Source organism: Protopterus annectens, chromosome 13.part0, assembly GCF_019279795.1.
Source record: "Protopterus annectens isolate FY-2018-M chromosome 13.part0, PAN1.0, whole genome shotgun sequence".
Classification (NCBI taxonomy): Eukaryota; Metazoa; Chordata; order Ceratodontiformes; family Protopteridae; genus Protopterus; species Protopterus annectens.
The window spans coordinates 514,335,197-514,356,233 of record NC_056747.1 but is presented as its reverse complement, the minus strand read 5'-3'; the positions used below and the strand labels follow the sequence as shown (position 1 = coordinate 514,356,233).

Below are 21,037 nucleotides of genomic sequence, written 5' to 3'. Positions count from 1 at the left end.
TATCTCTGTTGTAATCCTTTTTCTTTCAGCATGAGTTAAACAAAACATTTTAATGTATCAGCTACCACAGAAGGGAGGAGAAACTAATGCATAGGGCAGGGTTTGTTGTATGACAAAAGCTGACCTGTGTTACATATATTTATTCACACACACACGCACACATAAGCACACGCACAGCTACATATATACACACACATATATATGTCTGTGTGTGTGTGTGTGTGTGTGTGTGTGTGTGTGTGTGTGTGTGTGTGTGTGTGTGTGTGTGTGTGTGTGTGTGTGTGTGTGTGTGTGTGTGTGTGTGTGTGTGTGTGTGTAGATATAGAAACCAAAACTAGAAGCAAAACCAAACCACGAATGCAAACCACTTGGCACCCACAGGACCCGGAAGCAGGTACACAAAGGCTTTCAAAATAAGCAGTAGAAGAAATCAATCAGCTGCTAGGTCTCCAATAAGATCCTTTAATATGACAAGGCAAAGTTAAAATCACAGACCTCTTTCTTCCTGGATGAAAAACCCTTAGTAATGAGGTGTGCCACATAGAAGGACCTTCTGACCACAGTGGCAATGTGGTGGTCAAAAGAGAGGTTGCTGTCAACCTGTTTTCCCAGATCTCTTCATAGGTTCATAGGTTCATAGGTTCATACTAGGCTATCTGCCCTAGGGCATTTATAAGCCTAGCCAGAGTGTGTGTGTGGCTTTCACCACCCCTTAGGATGAGAATACTATACCCATTAGTTTGCTGTGCCTCTGTCCAGCAGTGATACAGAGATGATTCCCGGGGTAAACCTACGATCTCCCATCCACTCGTCAAGATTTCTCTTGAACAGAGTCAGTGAGGGGCTCTGCCTCACATGGACTGGGATTCTGTTCCATAGTGTAGGGAGTCTCTGGGTGATGAATCTGTCCCTCCAGCACGTCCTATTTATATCCGTGTTGAGGTTTAAGTCTCTTGCTCTCGTGGCTCTGGTGGATTTGGATTTTTTTGAGGTGGAGCATGTCCATTAATTCCGGGTTGGACATGGCCTTGTATGTCAGGCACAGATCACCTCTGAGCAGATGGTATGCGACTGAATAGAGCTGGAGTTTCTTCAGTCGGGCATCGTATGACATATGTTTGAGCCCCTTTATCCTTTTGGTGAGGAACTTTTGGGGTCTTTCCAACTGCTGCAGGTGTCAGGTAAGGTACATTCCGAATGGGGCATTGTACTCAATCATTGGTCTGATAAGTGAAGAGTACAGGGTACAATGACCTCTCCTGATCTGGATGTGAATCCCTTCATGATCAGGTGGGCAATGTAGAAGGTCTTCCTAACCACTTTGGCAATGTGAGTGTCAAAAGAGAGGTTACTGTCAACTTGGGTCCCCAGGTCCCTGATAACTTCTTCCGTGTTTAATGGATTACCACCTATGTGGTAATTAGGGGTTACCTTGTTTTTCCCAAAGGGTATGACTATACATTTTTTGGCATTTAGCTTAAGGCCATGGCTCTGGCACCAGTTATCCATTTCTATGAGACCTTTCTGGAGGATGTCTGTGTCTGATGGAGTGTCAATTATGGTGCCCAGTTTGCAGTCATCTGCAAAGTTTGTCAGCCACAATCCCCCTATGTTTGCCTGCACTTCAGAAAAATAAATGCCGAACAAGAGGGGACCCAGGACTGAGCCCTGTGGGACACCGCTCGTGACCGGCTTAAAGTCTGACATGGCACCAGCAACTCTAACCCTGTGTGTTCTGTCCTTGAGCCAGTTTGCAACCCATCTTGTGACATATGCGTTTACATCTAAGCTGGTGAGCTTTTCTATGATGCCCGAGTGGGGTATTGTGTCGAACGCTTTTGCTAGGTCAAGGTAGGCTGTGTGAACTGCCTTACCCTCATCAATGGCCTTAGTGACTGTTTCGAAAAAGTTGACCAAGTTCAAGAGGCAGGATCTGCCCTTGACAAAGCCAAATTGGGTAGGATCCAGTGTCTGTAGATCCCCAATGTCTTTATTTATGAGTTCCATTATGATCCTCTCCATAGCTTTGCAGACAAGGCTTGTCAAGCTTATGGGGTGGTAATTTCCAGGGTCCGTAGAAGCACCGCCTTTGTGGAGTGGGACCACAGTTGCCGTACGCCATTCTTTGGGTACGTATCCTGTAGTAAGGCTAAGATTAAACAGCAGCCTTATGTGTGGGTTTAGTTCCTCATTGAGTTTGTGTAGCACACAGCCGGGACACCGTCCGGTCCCATTGATGCTGTTTTTTGCTTTAGAGAGAGCAGCTCTCACCTGGGCATCTGAGATGTTTGGGAGGCTAGACTCTGGTGGGATAGATATTTCTCCTTTTGGGGGGGGGAGGGAGAAATTTGCACTGAACCTGTCTGCCAGTATGTTGGCAATGTCTGTGGGTTCAGTGATTTTTTTATCATTTTGGACTAATTCTGAGCATATCTGGGAGTTTCCACCCAGGTTTCTAACATAGCTAAAGAAGGCTTTATGATTGTCTTTTGTGTCATTAGCGATTTTTCTCTCAAAGTTGGCCTTGGATGATTTTATGAGTGATCGTAGTTTTTTGCTAGTAATGATCAGAGATGCCTTCCCATTTAGGGATTTTGCTCTGTCATTTAGTAGCTTTCTCCTCTTGTTGTAGAGTTTGTTTATGGCTGGAGTCCACCAGACCGGGCGCCTGCCTTTGGTGGAAAGGGTCTTGATTTTATTAGGGATCGCTTGATCCATACATTCCTGGAGGTGCTCGTAGAAGGCATTTGTAAGGGTTTCAGCAGCGTGGGTTGTGGTTTCCACTGGCTCGGGGGCCTTGAAGGATACCACTCCAGTCTTAAGAAGTGTGAAGTTTGCTTTTGAGAAGTTCTTCACTGTGGTCTTTTTTGCTGGGGGTGGGGAAGGGATGTGGATCTCCAGTGAGATTAATTTATGGTCTGATCTCACCAATGAGGGATATACTTCCGGCGTGGAGCATTTTGTCCCCATGTTTGTGATGATCAGGTCTAGTATATTTTCTCCTCTTGTGGGAATGGTGACTAGTTGTTCCATAGCATTTGAGTTTATGAACTCAAGGAACCTTTGGGCTAGGGTGTTGGGGCTTGAGTAATGTTCCCAGTCTATGTTTGGGTAGCTGAAGTCACCCAATATGATGGTGTTTTGAGAGACATTCATACTCTCCAGTGTCTTCAGGAAGGCTGTGTGGGTTTCCTGAGTTTGAGAAGGTGGTCTGTAGCATGTTACAAACTGTAGGGCAGTTTTACCTATGGTTAATTGCACCTGGATGGTCTCCGATGCTTCGTGCGTTGCCACTAACCTGGAGGTGTGGGTATCCTTTATGAATATGGATACTCCCCCTCCTTTTGTGGTTTGGTCTGGATTTTGGGGCCGGAACGCATGATATGAGGTATAACCTGATAGTGCTGGGGTGCTGTCAGGAGCCTTGAACCAGGTTTCAGTCACAGCACAGACATCGATGTTCTCCATACTGAGGAGGGCTTTGAGGGCGTGCATCTTGAGGTTTAGACTTCTGGCATTGAGCAGTATTACCCTTAGTTTTTCTCCATTTTTGTTTTCTAGGGTGGTAGGTTTATCATTTGAGCCTTGCCTAAAAAAAGGCACTATGGGGTGGCAAGAGCCTTTGCCAATATCCGAAGCCCAGGGTGACAGGTGCAAGCCGTCCCTTGTGAAGCAGCGTGGCTTGTCAAGCATGTCATCCCAGGCAGACAGACATTGGATCCCCTTAGAATGACACCAGTAATTAAGCCAATTATTAAAGCTGATCATTTTGTCTCTGTATTGTGGCATCATTCTTGGTGAGGGTAGGATACTGCTCAGGGTCAGGGTCATACCGGCCTGGGCTACATAATCTGAGAGCTCCTCTATGTCTCTTTTCATGTAGTCCAGGGAGGTACGTCTCAGGTCGTTGACACCGGCATGGACAATGACTGAGTCATACTTGTACTTGCTGTGGAATGACCTGAGTGCTTGTGTTATGTGGCGGATTCTAGCGCCTGACAGGCAGCTTACTGTGATCTTTTCCTTGTTCAGTCTGGTGAGTGGGACGTCAGTGTGTCTGACTATGGAGTCACCTATAACAAGTGTGTCTGGCATTGTGTTTGGCCTTAAGGGCTGTGACTGTTTAGCACACTGACTTTGAGAACTATGTGTTGCATGTCTTATGTCTTGAGGTGGCAGTTGCTTGGGTGTCTGCTTTGGAGGCCTCTGTAGTTTTGGTAGATTTTTGATCAGTGCCTCCGAGTATGTCTTTGTGTGTTTATGTGTTTGTTTTGCAGTTGTGATAGTTCAATGTGAAACTGGGTTTGTGGTGTGCATGGTTTCCTTCTCCGCCTGTCTGGTCTTGCCAGTCCGGAGTTGTGAGAGCTCAGCCTCCAGTTTGGCTATATAGTTGCATCTCTCACATGTATTTGTGTTTTGTGGGAGAAGGAGTGGGTTGTCTGTATACATGAGGCAATTGTAACATTGCCTCAAGATGCCCAGATTCACCAGCTGAACAGGGAAGGACGCTAGCAACTGACCCTTCGACATGCTAGAAAAAGTGAAAAGGTTTGCTGTGTAACTGAGTCAGAAGGGACCTATAGGGAAATGGGTACTTAAGGGGATTCTAGGCTAATGTAGTACTTTGTTTAGTATACAAGTACTTTACCTATATAAAAATGCTTTAGGAGCAAGTGCTGAGCTTTACCTATATAAAAATGCTTTAGGAGCAAGTGCTGAGCTTTTGAGATAGAGAATAGACTGTTTAGATTGCAAGTAGAGAAGTTCTAAGGGAAAAATTGAATATATATATATATATATATATATATATATATATATATATATATATATATATATATATATAGATGTGTGTGTGTACATATATATATATATATATATGTATGGTTTTACTTCATATCGTCGAAAGCTCATTTCATCGAATTTCAAAACAGCGGGACCAAATCATCGAAAACTCAAATCGCCGAAAACTTATAACATCGAATCTCAAATCATTGAAAACTACAAAGCAACTAGAAATAACATCCCAGACACTGTTTACTATGTTTATGTAGGGGGGGCAAGCACCCCTGCACCCCCCTAAAATTAAATATACCAATTCCAAGGTCGCACTACAGTGGCATTAGGAAATTACCTTTTTTCTCCACTGTAGTGCGACCTTGGAGTTGGTATATTTAATGCATGGGGGTGTGAGGGGCGCAGGGGGGCTTGCCCTCCCTGCATAAACATAGTAAAAACTCTGTAAGATGTTATTTCTAGTTGCTTTGTAGTTTTCAGTTATTTGAGATTCGATGTTATGAGTTTTTGACGATTTGAGTTTTCGATGATTTGGTCTTGCTGTTTTGAAATTCGATGAAATGAGCTTTCGGTGATATGAAGTGAAATCATATATAGATATATGTGTGTGTGTATATATATATATATATATATATATATATATATATATATATATTTTATATATATATATATATATATATATATATATATATATATATATAAATTATATATATATATATATATATATATATATATATACATATACACATATATATAAATCATGCATACAGACACACACACACACACACACACACACACACACACACACACACACACACACACACACACACACACACCCACACCTATATATATATATATATATATATATATATATATATATATATATATATATATGTATATATATCCATGCACATACAGACATAGCTCCATTCATACTTATATATTTTTTTGCCCTGATTGAATTACATCTCCAGTATTTTCAGTCAGCCTCTCAACATTTATTCTGTTCTCCATTTTGTTTATCTTCCTTGTTACCTTTCTATTTGCTGTTTTTTTCAGCCTTACTATACCTTGTAAAGTATACCTTATAAATATCTGACATCACATATTATTAAAAAATAATCATACCTTAATGGGGAAGCAGGGGTTCCTTTGAATGCATGATGAATGGCAGTCAATTCCGTCACTGAAGGTTTTTATACTGGCTGACTCTGGAGTAAAGTCCAGGTCATGGTCAATCCACTGACCCCACTGTATGAATGCATGAGACAGCTCACGGTCTGGCTGTACATCACGATTTGACACATGAGCAATTTTGTTTGAGACCTCACGGACCTGGTTGTCAAAAGAAAAGGCACAGAAGACCAAGACAAGTTATTTCAAGATAATAATATTAAATAATCTTTGAATTATTATCTGCAGCAACAGCGAGAACATGAAAACATTCCAGTGATATATGTGGTTTCCTTCTCTGTGCCCTTCGTAAACTTACGCTGAATATCTATAAGTTGTACATAAAGCATTAAGACCCAAGTTAAAGATGCTGGTGTGCTCCCAGCCTGACCCAATGTTGGCTACTCCACCCTCCAGATTCTCCTCACCCTGATGAATGTTGGACATCAATGACATTACTGAGACATGGTTTAAAGCCATGGAGAGCACCTTGGCAGTGCAGGGCTACAATGCCTTCCATACATTCATGCCAGCTATTGCACAGGCAGGGAACAAAGGTGGAGGTATCTCAATCTATATCAACAAACTCACCTCAAGACTAGTCAGACAGGATGACATACTTGGGCTCCTCCATGTCTACATTTCCATAGGCAGAGTCCCACATCATACCATTGCAAGCTATAAGTCACCCTGCATGATGCAAGTAACCCATAACTGGTACTTGGACGTACTGGAGACCCTCATCATTAAACCCAATACATATTCATGGGCGACTTCAACTACCCCACTATAAACTGAGATTTTCACATGACCCCAAACTTACAGGCCCAGATATTCATGGACTTTGTAAACATAAACACCTTGGACCAAATAGTCCATATGCCCACTCAGGGTGCAAACATACTTGACCTGTTACTCATGGGAAAACACTGTACCACCAACCCTCTCATCACTGTAGTGTCCATTTTAGTAAGGTCCGACCTCAAAGCTGTCTCCTTCATAATGAAAAACAGTTTTGTGATCCTGACTAACCATGTCACATTTAGGACCCTGAGAACACAACTTCCTATGCAGAATTGTTCACAGAAACTCTGGACTGGACGATTATGTCAATAAATGCATATAGAAGCTGTGCCTACCAGGAGTAAGTCCAGAACTAACTCAAAAAACAAACTTTCCTGGTGGAATCCAAACATAAGCAGGCTGTACAACAAAAGAAAAAAGTCATAGCCGTGATTCAGAAGAGCTACAGCCAGCATGATAAAAACACTGATCAATCTAAACAAACAAGAGGGCAAATTAAGTCTACTAAAGAAAAATGTGAGGTAAAGGTAGCCTTCTCTGCAAAGAACAACCACAAGGCTTTCTTTCATTATGCCAAAAACTCAAAGGCAGCACACAGCAATGTGCAGAACAGATTGCAAATGGAGCCACCTACACAGAGCTTGAAGATCCCCATCTGCCCTCCATGAAATGCCATCAAACAACCTCCCCAAATATCATTGAGGAGCAGGTCCAAGATGTGCTTCATAAGACCAAAATACTGCATCAGTGGGTCCTGATAACATCTCAGGATGCCTCCTAAATAGCCTGAAATATTACCTATTGGGACCACTCCAGTCACTATTTAACCACAGGTTCCAGATAGGCTTTGTGCCACAGAAATGAAGAACTGCAACGGTCATCCCCTTGCACATGGACAGGCCATCAGCGGACCCTGGGAACTATAGACACATAAGTCTGAGTAGTCTCATATGCAAAGATGTAGAAAAAATTATCATGGAAATGATTATAAAGGACATAGAAAACCTTCAAATACTGGCTCCAACTCAGTCTGGTTTTGTCAAGGGCAGATCATGCCTACTCAACTTGGTGGACTTCTCTGAGAAGATCACTAAGGCAATGAATGATGGTATAACAGTGCATACAACCTATCTTGACCTGGCAAAGGCATTTAATCATAGGATCATAGAATCACAGGAAGTTACTAGGTTAACGTCCCCAGGGCCCTTACAAGCCTAGCCAATTTCAACTCATGTTCCCAAGAGTGTCTGGTTCAAGCAGACACTAAACTCAACACCTATTGCCCTTGTTCAAGAGGGACACAGCTGGAACCCCTGGGATAAATTTCCGGTTACCCATCCAATCATCCCTATTACACCTAAATAGAGCCAACAAGGGGCTTTGTTTAAGATGAATAGGAGGCTTGTTACAAAGGTGGGACAACCTCTGTGTGACAAATCTATCTCTCCAGCAAGTTCTGTTAATGTCACATACCAGGTTAAGGTCCTTTGAGTGAGTGATCTGTGTGCCATTTGACTTGCAAATGTGCAGCATTTCTATTAAAGCTGGGTCAGAGATTGCTCTATATGCAAGGCACAGGTTGGCTCTGAGCAGAATGTACAGCAGAGTAAAGTGACAATGATTTCATGCTGTCTGCATAAGACAGATCTTGAAGACCCTGAATTTTCTTTGTAAGGAACCTCTGTGGTTTCTCCAGCTGTTGCAGGTGTTTGGAAAGGAACATACCAAAGGGAGCTTTGTACTCTATTATTGGCCTGATGAGTGAAGAGTACAGGGCAATTATAACCTCTTTTTTTCTTGAGGCAATGCTCTTACTTATGAGATGAGCAATATAAAATGCCGTTCTTACCACTGTGGAGAGATGGTGATCAAAGTTAAAGTTGCTGTTTACACAGATTTTATATATGTAGTACCATTGATCTTTTTTTTTTCAGCACAAATCTGGGCCTTACCTTTGAGGTTACAGATGTAACTAAACAATGCCTTTTGGTTATCCTTAGTTAGGGAAGCTAATCTGGATTCATAGTTAGTTAGCATTGGAGGACTTCACTAGGAGTCTTATTTGTTTGTTTAAGTTGAGGAGGGAGCGTTTCCAGTTTTCAGACTGTTCCTTCCTACTCTTAGACAGCAATTTTGTTATCCTACTGTACATTCTATTAATGTCAGTTGTACACCAGGTAGGTTTGTTTTTCCCTGAAGCTCTTGCTTTGGTTCTATCAGGTACGGCAGAATTGATACAATTGTACAGGTGCTCATATAAAGCATTCGTGTATAACTCAGCAGAGGTGTCTGTTCCATCAGTCTGAGAGGGGTTGTGAAGCTATTTATGCTGTTGATTAAGAGGTTGTAATTGGCCTTGGAGAAGTTTTTTAGTGTAGTTTTTTTAAAGACGATGTCTTGTGTTATAGTCACTTCTAGTGAGGCTGATTTGTGGTCAGATCTCACCAAAGATGGCCATATGCTGGGGGTGGATGTTTGAACCCTTGTGGTCAACCAGCTGGTCCAGCACATTAAGTTAACGAAGTGTAGGAACCTTTGGGCAAATGAGTTAGAACACGTATAATTTACCCAGTTGAAAGATGGGTAATTAAAGTTGCATAAACCTCAAGTAGATCCAAATAGGCTGAGTGGATGTTCTGATTCATGGAGCAGGTCCTCTCCTGGCAGTTACCTAAAGAGAGGTCTTACCTACAGTCATAGTTACACCTGAAGGAATTCAAGGGAATCTTGCTGTTTATCCTCTCTTGAGGTATATTTATCTTTAATGAATATTGATACAACACCTTCTTTAGTTGTCATGCCTTCATTTTGTGGTCTGAGTGTGTGGAAGGAAATGTAACATGGTAGAGCTGGGGTGCTCTCCACAGCCTTAAACCAGGTCTTTGACTGCACAAATATCAGCATCTTCCAAGGTGAGGACTGCCTCCAGTGAGTGCAGTTTATGGTTTACACTCTTACCATTTAGCAGTATAACCTTGAGGTTGTTTTTAGAGGTTATTTTTATATTGGGAATTGTTTTTTTTTTTGATATTGCCTAAAAAGGCAGTATAGGTTCATAGGTTCTTAGGTTGGTACTAGGCTATTGGCCCTAGGGCCTATACAAGCCTAGCCATAACAATTCCCTGGCTATTTCTTCCCACAATATTTACTTCCCTGGACCCCTGTCTAGCAGGGTGACTGACGTGATCCCTGGGGTGAATTTCCTATCTCCCATCCAATTGTCAATGTTCCTTTTGAAGACGGCCAAAGAGGCACTCTGCTTGACATGTATTGGCAGTCTATTCCAGAGTCTGGGGAGTCTGGGTCAGGAACTTATCCCTCTGGCATGTTTTGTTCATTGTGATGACAAGGTTTAGATCCTTGGAGCGTGTGGCAATGAGGAATTGGGATTTCTTTAAGTGTAGCATGTCCAACAGCTCTGGATGCTGTATTCTTAGCTTTGGAGAGTGCGGTTCTTACCTGTGTGGCCGTTATTACTGGAATTTGGCCTTGTATGTTAAGCAGAGATCGCCTCTGAGTAGACAATATGTGACAGAGTATAGCTGGAGTTTTTTTAGACAGTCAGCATAGGGCATCTGCTTTAGGCCTGTGATTCTTTTAGTGAGGTATTTCTGCGTCCTTTCCAGTTATTGCAGATGTCTTGAGAGGTACATACCAAATGGGGCGTTGTATTCTATAATGGGTCTAATGAGGGATGAGTACAGTGGGACAATGGCCTCCTTTTTTCTGGATGAAAAGCCCTTAGTGATGAGGTGTGCCACATAGAAGGATTTCCTGACTGTTGTGGCGATGTGGTTATCGAAGGTGAGACCACTGTCCACCTGTGTCCTTAAGTCTCTTATCACACTTTCGATGTTTAGTTTACTGCCACCTATGTGGTAATTCACGGGTACATGTTTTTTTCCCAAAGGGGATAACTATACATTTCTTAGCATTGAGCTTGAGCCCATGGCTCTGGCACCAAGCATCTGTTTCTGTAAGACCCTTTTGTAGAATATCCACATCATTTGGGGATTTAGTAATGGCTCCCAGTTTGCAGTCATCTGTGAACTTTGTTAGCCAGAGTCCCTTAGTGTTGGCCTGTATTTCAAAGAAATAAATGCCAAACAAGAGCGGTCCCAGGACTGAACCCTGAGGTACTCCACGTGTCACTTGTCTGGAGCTGGATTTGGATTCGGCTACTTTTACAGTATGGGTTCTGTCAGTAAGACAGTTGTTAATCCATCGAGTGATGTAGGGATTAATGCCCAGCTTAGTAAGGTATTCTATGATTTCAGAATGGGGGATGGTGCCATAGGCCTTGGCGAGGTCCAGATAGGCTGCGTGGACTGCCTTATCCTCGTCCACAGCTCTAGAGACTGATTTAAAGAAATCAAGTCAGGTTCAGGAGACAAGATTGCCCCTTCACAAACCCAAACTGGGTGGGGTCCAGTGTTTGAAGGTTGCCAATGTCTTTGTTTATAAGTTCCATGATAATATGTTCCATGGTCTTGCAGATCAGGCTTGTCAGACTGATGGGGCAGTAGTTCCCAGGATCCAAGGTGGATCCCCTCTTGTGGAGTGGGATAACTGTAGTGTGTGCCACTCAGTGGGCATGAAGCCTGAGGTGAGGCTAAGATTAAACATGACACTTAGGTGAGGTGCCAGTTCATTTTGTAGTTCGTGTAGTACACAGCCTGAGATGTCGTCTGGTCCCATGGATGCTGTATTCTTAGCTTTGGAGAGTGCGGTTCTTACCTGTGTGGCCATTATTACTGGAATTTGGCAATCTTTCGGTATTGAGATGGGCCCTTTAGGGGGTGAGAGGAGGGGTGAAGTTGGCACTGAATCGATCTGCCAGGATATTGGTAATATCCTTGGGATCAGTATATTTAATGCCAGTCTGTTGTAGCTCAACGCAGATCTGAGCATTGTCATTTAGATTCTTGACATAGCTATAGAATGCCTTGTGGTTGTCTTTGGAATCTTTGGCAATTTTATTTTTGTAACTAGCTTTGGAGGATTTTATGAGGGATCTCACCTTCTTACTGAGGCTGGTAAGGGAGTTTTTTGCATCCTGGGATTTTCCTGTTTTCTGCAACAGTTTCTTCCTTTTGTTGTAAAGTTTGTGTATGGCAGGGGACCACCAGGTTAGCTTCCTTTTTTGGGGGAGAGAATTTTGGTTCTATTTGGGATGGCACGATTCATGCACAAGTGGATATGCTTGAACAGTGCCTTAGTGTAGGATTCAGCAGTTGAACTTTCAGTTCACGTCTGCATGGGTGTCATGAGTTTGTCACTTCTGACTTGAGTAGCATGAAGTTGGCTTTGGAGATGTTTCTTACAGAGGTTTCCTTACTGGGAGGTGGGTGAAGGATGTGGATGTCAAGGGTGATTAGCTTATGGTCAGACCTGACCAACGAGGGAGTGACCATAGGTGTGGAGCATCAATTTCCCATGTTGGTATTGACAAGGTCTAGGATATTGGAGCCCCTGGTGGGACTATGGATTAGTTGATCCAGGGCATTGGAATTTATGAATTCCAAGAACCGCTGGGCAAAGGTGTTGGTATGCGAGTAGTTTTCCCAGTTAATGGGACGGTAGCTGAAATCACCCAGTATTAGGGTGTTTGGTTGTATCTTAATATTTTCCAGTATGTTTAGAAAGGTGTAGTGAGAATCTTGGGGCATGGCAGGGGATCTGTAGCAAGCTACAATTTGGATCGCAGTCTTGCCTAATGTTAGTTGCACCTGGAGGATTTCAGACGCATTGTGTTGGGCAATTAGCCTGGTGGTGTGAATATCCTTTGTGAGTATGGACACTCCTCCACCTTTAGTGTTTTGGTCCTGGTTTGGTGGCCGAAAAGTGTTGTAAGAGTTGTATCCTGGCATTGCAGGGGTACTCTCTGGAGCCTTGAACCTGGTCTCAGTTACTGCACAGATATCGATGTTCTCCATTTTTAGGAGTGCCTTGAGAGAGTGCATTTTGAGGTTTAGACTTATAGCATTGAGTAGCATTACCTTCAGATTTTGCATGCTTGTACCTGTTACGGTGGTGGTTTTGTCCTTTGAACTTTGCCTAAAAAAGGCACTATAGTGGTGGCAAAAGCCTTAGCCAGTAACCTGAATCCCAGGGGCGACAGGTGCAGACCATCTCTGGCAAAGCATTGTGATCTGTCTATCATGTCATCCCAGGCAGACAGATACTGGATCTCCTTTGAATGACACCAGAAGCTTAGCCAATTGTTGAAGTCAATCATTTTATCCTTATATTGTGGTATCATTCTGGGTAAAAGCAGGATGCTACTCAGGGCTAGGGTCATACCTGCCTGGGCCACATGATCGGAGAGCACCTCAATGTCTCTTTTCACGTAGTCCAGGGAGGTACGTCTCAAGTCATTCACTCCAACATGGACAATGACAGAGTCATATTTGTACTTGTGGAGTGACTTGAGTGCATGCGTTATGTGGCAGATCCTGGCACCCGACAGGCAGCTGACTGTAATTTTCTCCTTGTTCAGCCTGGTGAGTGGGACATCAGTGTGCCTGACTATAGTCACCTATTACTAAAGTGTTGGGTACGTTGTCTTGCCTTAGGGGCTGTTGTTGGGTGGCACGCTGGTGTTGTGAGCTATGTGACACTTTGATTGTGATTGGTGTTTGTTTGTATTTCAGCTTCGGAGGTCCTTGTTGTTTGGGTAGGTTACTGTTAAGGGCCACCGCATATGATGGTTTAATGTTGCTATGAGAGGATGTTGGTGATGTGGGTTTAGAAGGGCTATGTGTTGCTTGAGGTGTAGTGCGGGTGTTAACCTTCTCCTCTTGACTGTCTATCACAATCTTGGGTGGAGATAGCTTTGCTTCAGTTTGGCTATGTAAGTGCATCTCTTTCAGGTTGTAGTGTTGGGTGGTAGGAGGAGAGGGTTGTCTGTGTACATGAGGCAATTGCTGCATTGCCCCAGTATGCCCAGATTCAACAGGTGGACAGGAGAAATCATCTGAAGCTGACCCTTGGACATGCATAGTTTGTAAAGTACAAGAGCTGTTTTCCCTTACCTTAGCAAGGTATTGTGCAATTATAGGATGTTTAGTGCCTACAATTAATTTCTCCTTATTAACAAGGAGAGCTGAGTGCTTGTATCAGTTTAATACTTCCTAGTGCTTTACAGCAGGGTTTAGAGCAAGTGCTAGTCACAGGGATGATTAAAGGTAAGATGAAAAAAAATGGTTTATCCTAAACACTGCAGTGTGCACTAGAGGAGTTAGATGTGAAAGTAGGTAACTTAAGTTTTACCTGTCTAAAAAGTTAAGTTTTAGTGGAGAGTCACTATTTTTAAAACAGCAATTTAGATTAAAAGGTGGTGGTCACTTTTGTATTCTGCTATATGGAATACAGTAGGATGGCCAATAAATTTAAATAGTTGAAGTGGAGTGATTTCACAAAATGATAATTTTGCACTTACTCTCACAAGCCAGTAAAAGCAGAGAGGAAATGAGATATATGTTCAAATTAACATAAGGGGCATGGAACTAGAAAGACAGTGGTGCTTAAAACACAACAGCAACTGCATGGGAAGGTGAGAAAAAAAATGTCTGTCTGACTCACAAGAGACAGAGCTGTGGTCTCTTTTCAAGTATAGGGGTAGCAAGAGCCTTAGCCAGTAACCAAAATCCCAGGGATGACAAATGAAGATCATCTCTAGCAAAGCATTGAGGTGTGTCAACCATATCATCCCAGGTTGACAGATACTGGATCTCCTTTGAATGACACTAGAAACTAAACCAGTTGTTGAAGTTAATAATTTTTTTGTTTGTATTGCAATATTATTCTCTCCATATCGCTCCATTCAGGAGTCCAATGTACCATACCTCTGGAAAAAAGCCTTCATCTTCCCCCTCCATAAAGAGGTACAAACTGTTCAAACTCCAAATTTCGCCCTATTGCTATCCTATCCCCTATCTCTAAGATACTTGAAAAATGTATTCATCTCCAACTATTACCCCACCTACTGGACAACCAACTCCTAACTCCTACCCAAAACGGGTTTAGACTAGGACATAGCACCACCACTGCCCTTCTTCCCTTCCTCGAAATCATTAACTCTGCTCGTGACTCTGGGAACATAGTTTCTACCCTCCTCCTAGACTTATCCAAAGCTTTTGACACTGTCTCTCATGAGCTTTTGCTTTCTAAACTCTCCCATCTTAATGTCTCCTCCTATTCTATCAAATGGTTCACCAGCTATCTCTCAGCCAGGGAACAAGCTGTAAAATGGAACTATTGCACTTCCTCCTTCCTTCACACTCCAATAGGCATACACCAAGGCTCTATCTTGGGTCCTTTATTATTTAATATTTTCATCAATGATTTCCAACAAAATATCCCCAATGCTAAACTGGTGCAATACGCAGACGATTCCACTATCATCTGCTCAGCCAAAACTCTTCCCTAACTAATAAACCTTACTCAAGAGGCTTTCTCCTCCACTGAGTTCTGGATGCTTGACAATCATCTAGCCCTAAATGCCTCCAAATCCAAAATAATGATCTTTACCCCTTCTAGACATACTGCTGTTGACAAAGCATCCTTCTCCATACTTAGCCTAAACAAAACCTCTATTGAAATAGTTCCCCATACTAAACTTCTGAATGTCATTATCGATGACCAACTAAAATTTGACATCCACCTACAAACCAATATTAAAAAGACTCATCAAAAACTTGGAATGCTTTATCGACACAGACGCTACCTTTCTCTGTCTTCTAGACAACTCCTATCTACCACCTACCTCCTACCCTCCCTTTTGTATGGAGCTCCACTACTCTCTAACCTCCAATCATCCCTAAAATCTAAACTTTCCTCATGCTATAATAAAATTTCAAAATTTGCCACAGGATCCAAATCCTCTACTCACCATTGTAACTCCCTACATGCTCTAAATTGGTTGGAACTCCCAGGCTACCTAAATTTCATTCAACTAACTACAGCACACAAGCTGATTTTCAAACCTTCTAACTGTCCATCACTCTCCTCTTCCCTAAAATTTCACCAGCCACATAGAACACTTAGATCCACAAATCAGAACCTCTTAGAACTTTACAAGCCTTTACACACACTAGGGCAACTTCTACTATCATTCTCCCTTGAAAGATTATGGAACTCTCTTCCCCCCCACATTAGAACCACCCAAACCTACCCTCCTTTAAAACCCTACTCCACTGTCACCTCTCCTCCCTCTGTGAATGCTCCTGTACCCATCCTACCTGATTCCTGACACCTATCCCTACTGTATCCTACTCACAATCTCTGCCACAGCTTCAATTCCTCTCTCTAAAATTCCTTTGCCTAAATACATATAGTTGTATTAAATGAACATGAATTTATTGTTTTTGTAAATATCTTATTTGTATTCCATTAAATGAACATGAATCTATTGTTTTTGTAAATATCTTATAAGTGATTGACTCAGCTCATACATTTCAAGATATGTAAAATTTTGTCCTTCTGCATATTGAATGTTAAACTGTTGTTCTTATATGCTATATTAATACATTGTATATTATCTTTCTGTCTGGAGCTTTTCTCCTCGGGCCTCCATTGAAAACAGGCTACCTTGGCCCAATGAACTTTCCCAGTTAACAAACTGAAATAAATAAAATAAAATAAAATCATCCTAGCCAAAGGTAAACTGCTACTTAAGGCTTGGGACACAGCTGCCTGTGACACATAACCAGAGAGCTTAGTCATGTCTGTCTTCATATAGTCCAGTGAGGTACGTCTCAAGTTGTTCACACCAATATGGACTATGATGGAGTCATAACAGTGCCTATTGTTGAGAGACTTGAGTGTGTGTGTGTGTGTGTGTGTGTGTGTGTGTGTGTGTGTGTGTGTGTGTGTGTGTGTGTGTATGTGGTGTGGAGGATCCTGGCATCTGACAGACAGCTGACCATGACTTTCTTCTTATCCAAACTGGTGAGAGGGACATCCTTGTGTCTCAGAAGTGAGTTACCTATGAGTAAGATGTTTGTTTTTGTGTTAAGCCTTAGGGGTTTAACTGGTGAGACACTGTTGTGTGTGATATATTATGTGTGCTATGTTCTGCAGAGAATGTATTATGTGAATCATACTTGCGTTTGTGTTTGGGAGGTTTCTGATGTTTAGGTAAGCTTCAGGTAAGGACCTCTGCATATGTAGGTTTATGTGTTGTTGGTTTGGTAGGTGCAGGAGGTGAGGTGTGCATGCTGACAACCTGCTTATTATCAGATGAACTGACTGGTGAGCGAGAGAGCTTGGATTCTAGGTTCTTGATATGGTTGCATCTCTCACATAATAAATTTGTGTGACTAGAAGAAATGGGTTGTCAGTGTAGAGGAGGCAATTGCTACATTGTCTCAGGATGCCCACATCGACCAGGATGGCTGGAGAAACTGTTGGAAGTTGTCCATCCACATTGTTAGGGAAGTTGATGTGAACAGGACAGGAAGAACCAGGCAGAGTAGAAGACTGGAGAAGTGGACAAAAATACAAAGGGCTAGTGGGCAGGATCTGTGTTGGTACCTCAGGAGCTTCGTTGAATGTATCACCTGTCAGTGAGGAACAATCAAGAGAACTCACAGATGGAGCACAAGCAGGCAGAAGTGCTTGTGTCTATAACCATCAGTGGTGCCCACCACTGCTCGGCAGTGCGCCATGTGCAAACAAGCACAAACCCTCACAAATGTGGTGCTTATGTAACAAATGAGAGCAAACTGATTTGAAATCTGAGCCCTGTTCTAGCGATCTGCAATCAGATGACTTCTAACTGCACACTCCTGCTACTAGGGTGCAGGGGAACCCTCTCCAACAAAATATGGCCTGGAAGTACTCAAGTTATACAAACAGAACTAGATTCAGCAAGTCTGAATCTAGTCTACACTACAGCAAACAAAGTGCAACAATTTCAGAAAAACAAAACAGTTCAAATAAGCAGTGATATGGTAAAAATGCAGTTCAAAAGTGCAATATACAGTGAAAAATTCTACTTATGTTTTGCAGAGATCAGCAGATGGCGTGGGTTGATCAGATAAATACAGCAGAGCAGTAGCTGGTCACCAAACTCTGTGGACCTTTGCTAAAACAAGCACAAATGCAGTGGTTATGTAGAAAATGAGAGCAAACTGATTTAAGCAAATTAACCAATAAAAAAGCTAAAATCTGAGCCCTGTTCCAGCAACCTTCAATCAGATGAGTTCTAACTGCACACTTCTGCCACTAGGGTGCCGGAGAACTCTCTCAAACAAAAGATGGCCTGGTTTAGTGCTCAAGGTATACAAACAGAACTAGAATCAGCAGGTCTGAATCTAGTCAGGGAAAAAAAACAGTTCAAATAAGCAGTGATATGGTAAAAATGCAGTTCAAAAGTGCAATACAAAATAGCTTCACTCAGGCATTGTAAAAAATCTCATGGATATACACATAAACACATATGCTATATCTCATATAGGACCCAGGAAGTTAGGATAGGGGAGACCACCTCCACAAACAGGCCAGTCACTACTGGAGTCCTTCAGGGGTCTGTGCTCAGTCTGCTCCTTTTTGGCATCTACTTCTTAGAAGTCAAGGCCAATTTCATTGCCTCTGGCTGATCAAGTGTACAGATGTTTACAAACTATGAACAGTCATAGAATCCCCCAAGAAACTAACTTCCTATCGGAAGGACTAACACAGACAAATGACTGGTGCCAAAGCCACAGCTTAAAACTCACTTCATTGATAGCACGCCCCTAACAGTAGAAATAATAGTCAGGGATTGGGCATGCATTTAGATATTAACCTTGCTTTTGACCATCAAATGTCTAAGGTAGTAAGGAAATCATTTCATTTTGCTCATTTTGCTCATTTCATTTTGCTCAACTTATAAGCAAGGGCATGGCATCTAGGTCCAAGAAAGTCATTGTTCCACTTTATTCAGCCCACACCAAGCCTGTCCTTGAGTACAATGCCTCCTTTGGTATTTACCTGACCAGGCACATGCAACAACTGGAATATCCACAGACGTTCCTCACAAAAAAAAAATTGTACTCTGTGTCCTACAGACTGTTAGAAGGCAATCTATGCATGGTGCACTTTGACGGACCTTTTGCATATCTGCTCAATGAATAGCATCAGAATTACTTGATCTAGGGATTTAAACTTGAGTTTTACTGTTATCTAGAACAGACTTCTCATCTATGTGAGGCTGAGCTCTTCCCTAATGCTATTAAAGAGAAACTTGGACCAGTGAATTGGAAATTGTAAGTACACCCCATGTTTAGCATCTCTCTCTCTAACAGACAGAGGTAGCCTGCATATCTTACCCCATTTTATGTATGCCTCTTAAAATAACCTCTAAAGTGCATAAACTTGCAAGATACAATTGGGATGCTTGGCTAGGCGTGTAATGGCCCCAGTGGTTGTTAGTCAAGTATAAACATATGAACCTAGGAAATGCAAGTAGTAGTAAATGCATAAATAGATAAAATAAAACAGACAACATTTTTGCTGAAATTTACTCTTTACTTCCCCAGTGTAGTTACAGACATCCTGTTCTAGATCCACTTCCAACAACACCTTCTCCTTTTCTTAAACTCTACATTTGTAGTTTCTTTTTATCTCCTTCAAACTGTTAAACTGCCTTCTCATCTTCAGGCTGAATTTTGAACTGAGGCTGAAATTGGGACGCATTTGAATGGAGGCTCCATCTGTAATAATAATAATTAGTCCATGACTTTTTTGCATTTTTAATAGACAAGTCTGAAGTATTCAGTGTGCCTTGTACAGGATTCCATCTCAAAAACTATTAGAATAGCACAGTGCAATTCTGTTTCAAAAGCACCATAATTATACATAACTGCCTTTTGTACTCAAAAAATGTCACTATTTGAATTCATATGAGAATGTCATGTGGTGAAGAAACACCATGTGGAGGGTAAAATTGAAAACCACGTAATATGATCTATTCGGTCTCATAATATCAGTATTTTTCAATATTTTATGTGAAATTTAACAGTGTAACTGAGAAGGAAATCGTGACTCCAGTGTTTATCATTTGCTTAGAATTTTCCAAATGATTTTATTCCCCCAAAGACCTCTGTGTGAAATTCCCTTCTGATAGTAAAAATGTTCACAGCTTTAAGAGAAAGAATATTCTAAAATTTGGAAGACAGTTGTTAGACTGAAAAAGTTAAGAACATGTACTTAGTTTTGCAGACCTAATCACGAGTTTGACAGTTTTCAATATTTCATTCATAAATTTGTAACATTTTTAGTTTATTTCATAAGTATTATAGCTATTGCTTTTGAAAGCGAAACTTGTGATTTTGCACGCAAGCACAAGACTTTGCTTAGATGTTTGGATGTCTTTTTTTTGTGCAAAATTACCTTCTGAGTCAGTTGTGAACTATTCCTTTTATTTATTTATGTGGTTAGTACATGCAGGGGTATTACTGATATAGCAGTCAGGCAATGTGCTGACAGCTTAGTATTTGAAAACTCATTTTAGAAACATGGTTTTAAACAGATTCATTTGTTGTATTCACTGCTGAAGAAAAAGAATCTCCTTTTTTTCCTAAGTTGCAGAGGCCACATAGGTCCAAGTGAATAATAATTTAGGTCTTGCAGAGGATGACTTCCCCTGCAGAGGCTTTTGTAGGGTTTTGTCTTCTTCTCTTCCCTATATTTAGTTATCCTGAGTCTGGACAGTAATTCATAATATTTTTTAATTTAATTTTTAACTGAAGCTGCCCTTATCATACTAAATTTGACCAACTCTTGTAGAACCTTTTCCATTTCTTGACTCTCCCACAACCCCTTGTGTAACATAATTAAAATAATCTCTGAATGTACTACATTTTGAATGGAATAGTAATCTGATACCAGTGATGGTTATACTTTATTGAATTATAGCTTGTTATTCAGCATTACTTCCTGAGATATAAAGCAACTTTTTTCAGTCAAGAAACAGAATTCACATTTTGTTATTACATATCACAAAAAAAAAAAATGAATATTTTGCTTATGTTAATATAATAAGGGCTTAACAAGACAGATGACAGTTTCTGGCAAAAATACTAAAAACCATAATTAACATCTTGCAATTATGTTTGCCAAAATACCCACACATTTCAGTCCATTTCCAGTCTTCTAATATTTTACTGTATGTTTTTCAGTGCAACTCATGAGCTAATAATCTTAAGCTATATTTTGTAGATGCTAACTAAAACCATTTTTGTATCTTGACAAGTAACAATATGCATTCAGTTTCTAATAC

The 21,037-nt window shown here is 41.4% G+C and overlaps 1 protein-coding gene across 1 annotated transcript in view; it reads right to left on the bottom strand.

The window, feature by feature from the left end:
* The window catches only part of MPO (myeloperoxidase), a 622,068-nt gene that overhangs the window by 338,900 nt on the left and 262,131 nt on the right, over window positions 1-21,037 (bottom strand). The window contains exon 6 of the mRNA XM_044054141.1: window positions 5,923-6,129. Within this exon, the coding sequence (XP_043910076.1) occupies window positions 5,923-6,129 (207 nt within the window). The remainder of the gene's footprint in view (window positions 1-5,922; window positions 6,130-21,037) is intronic.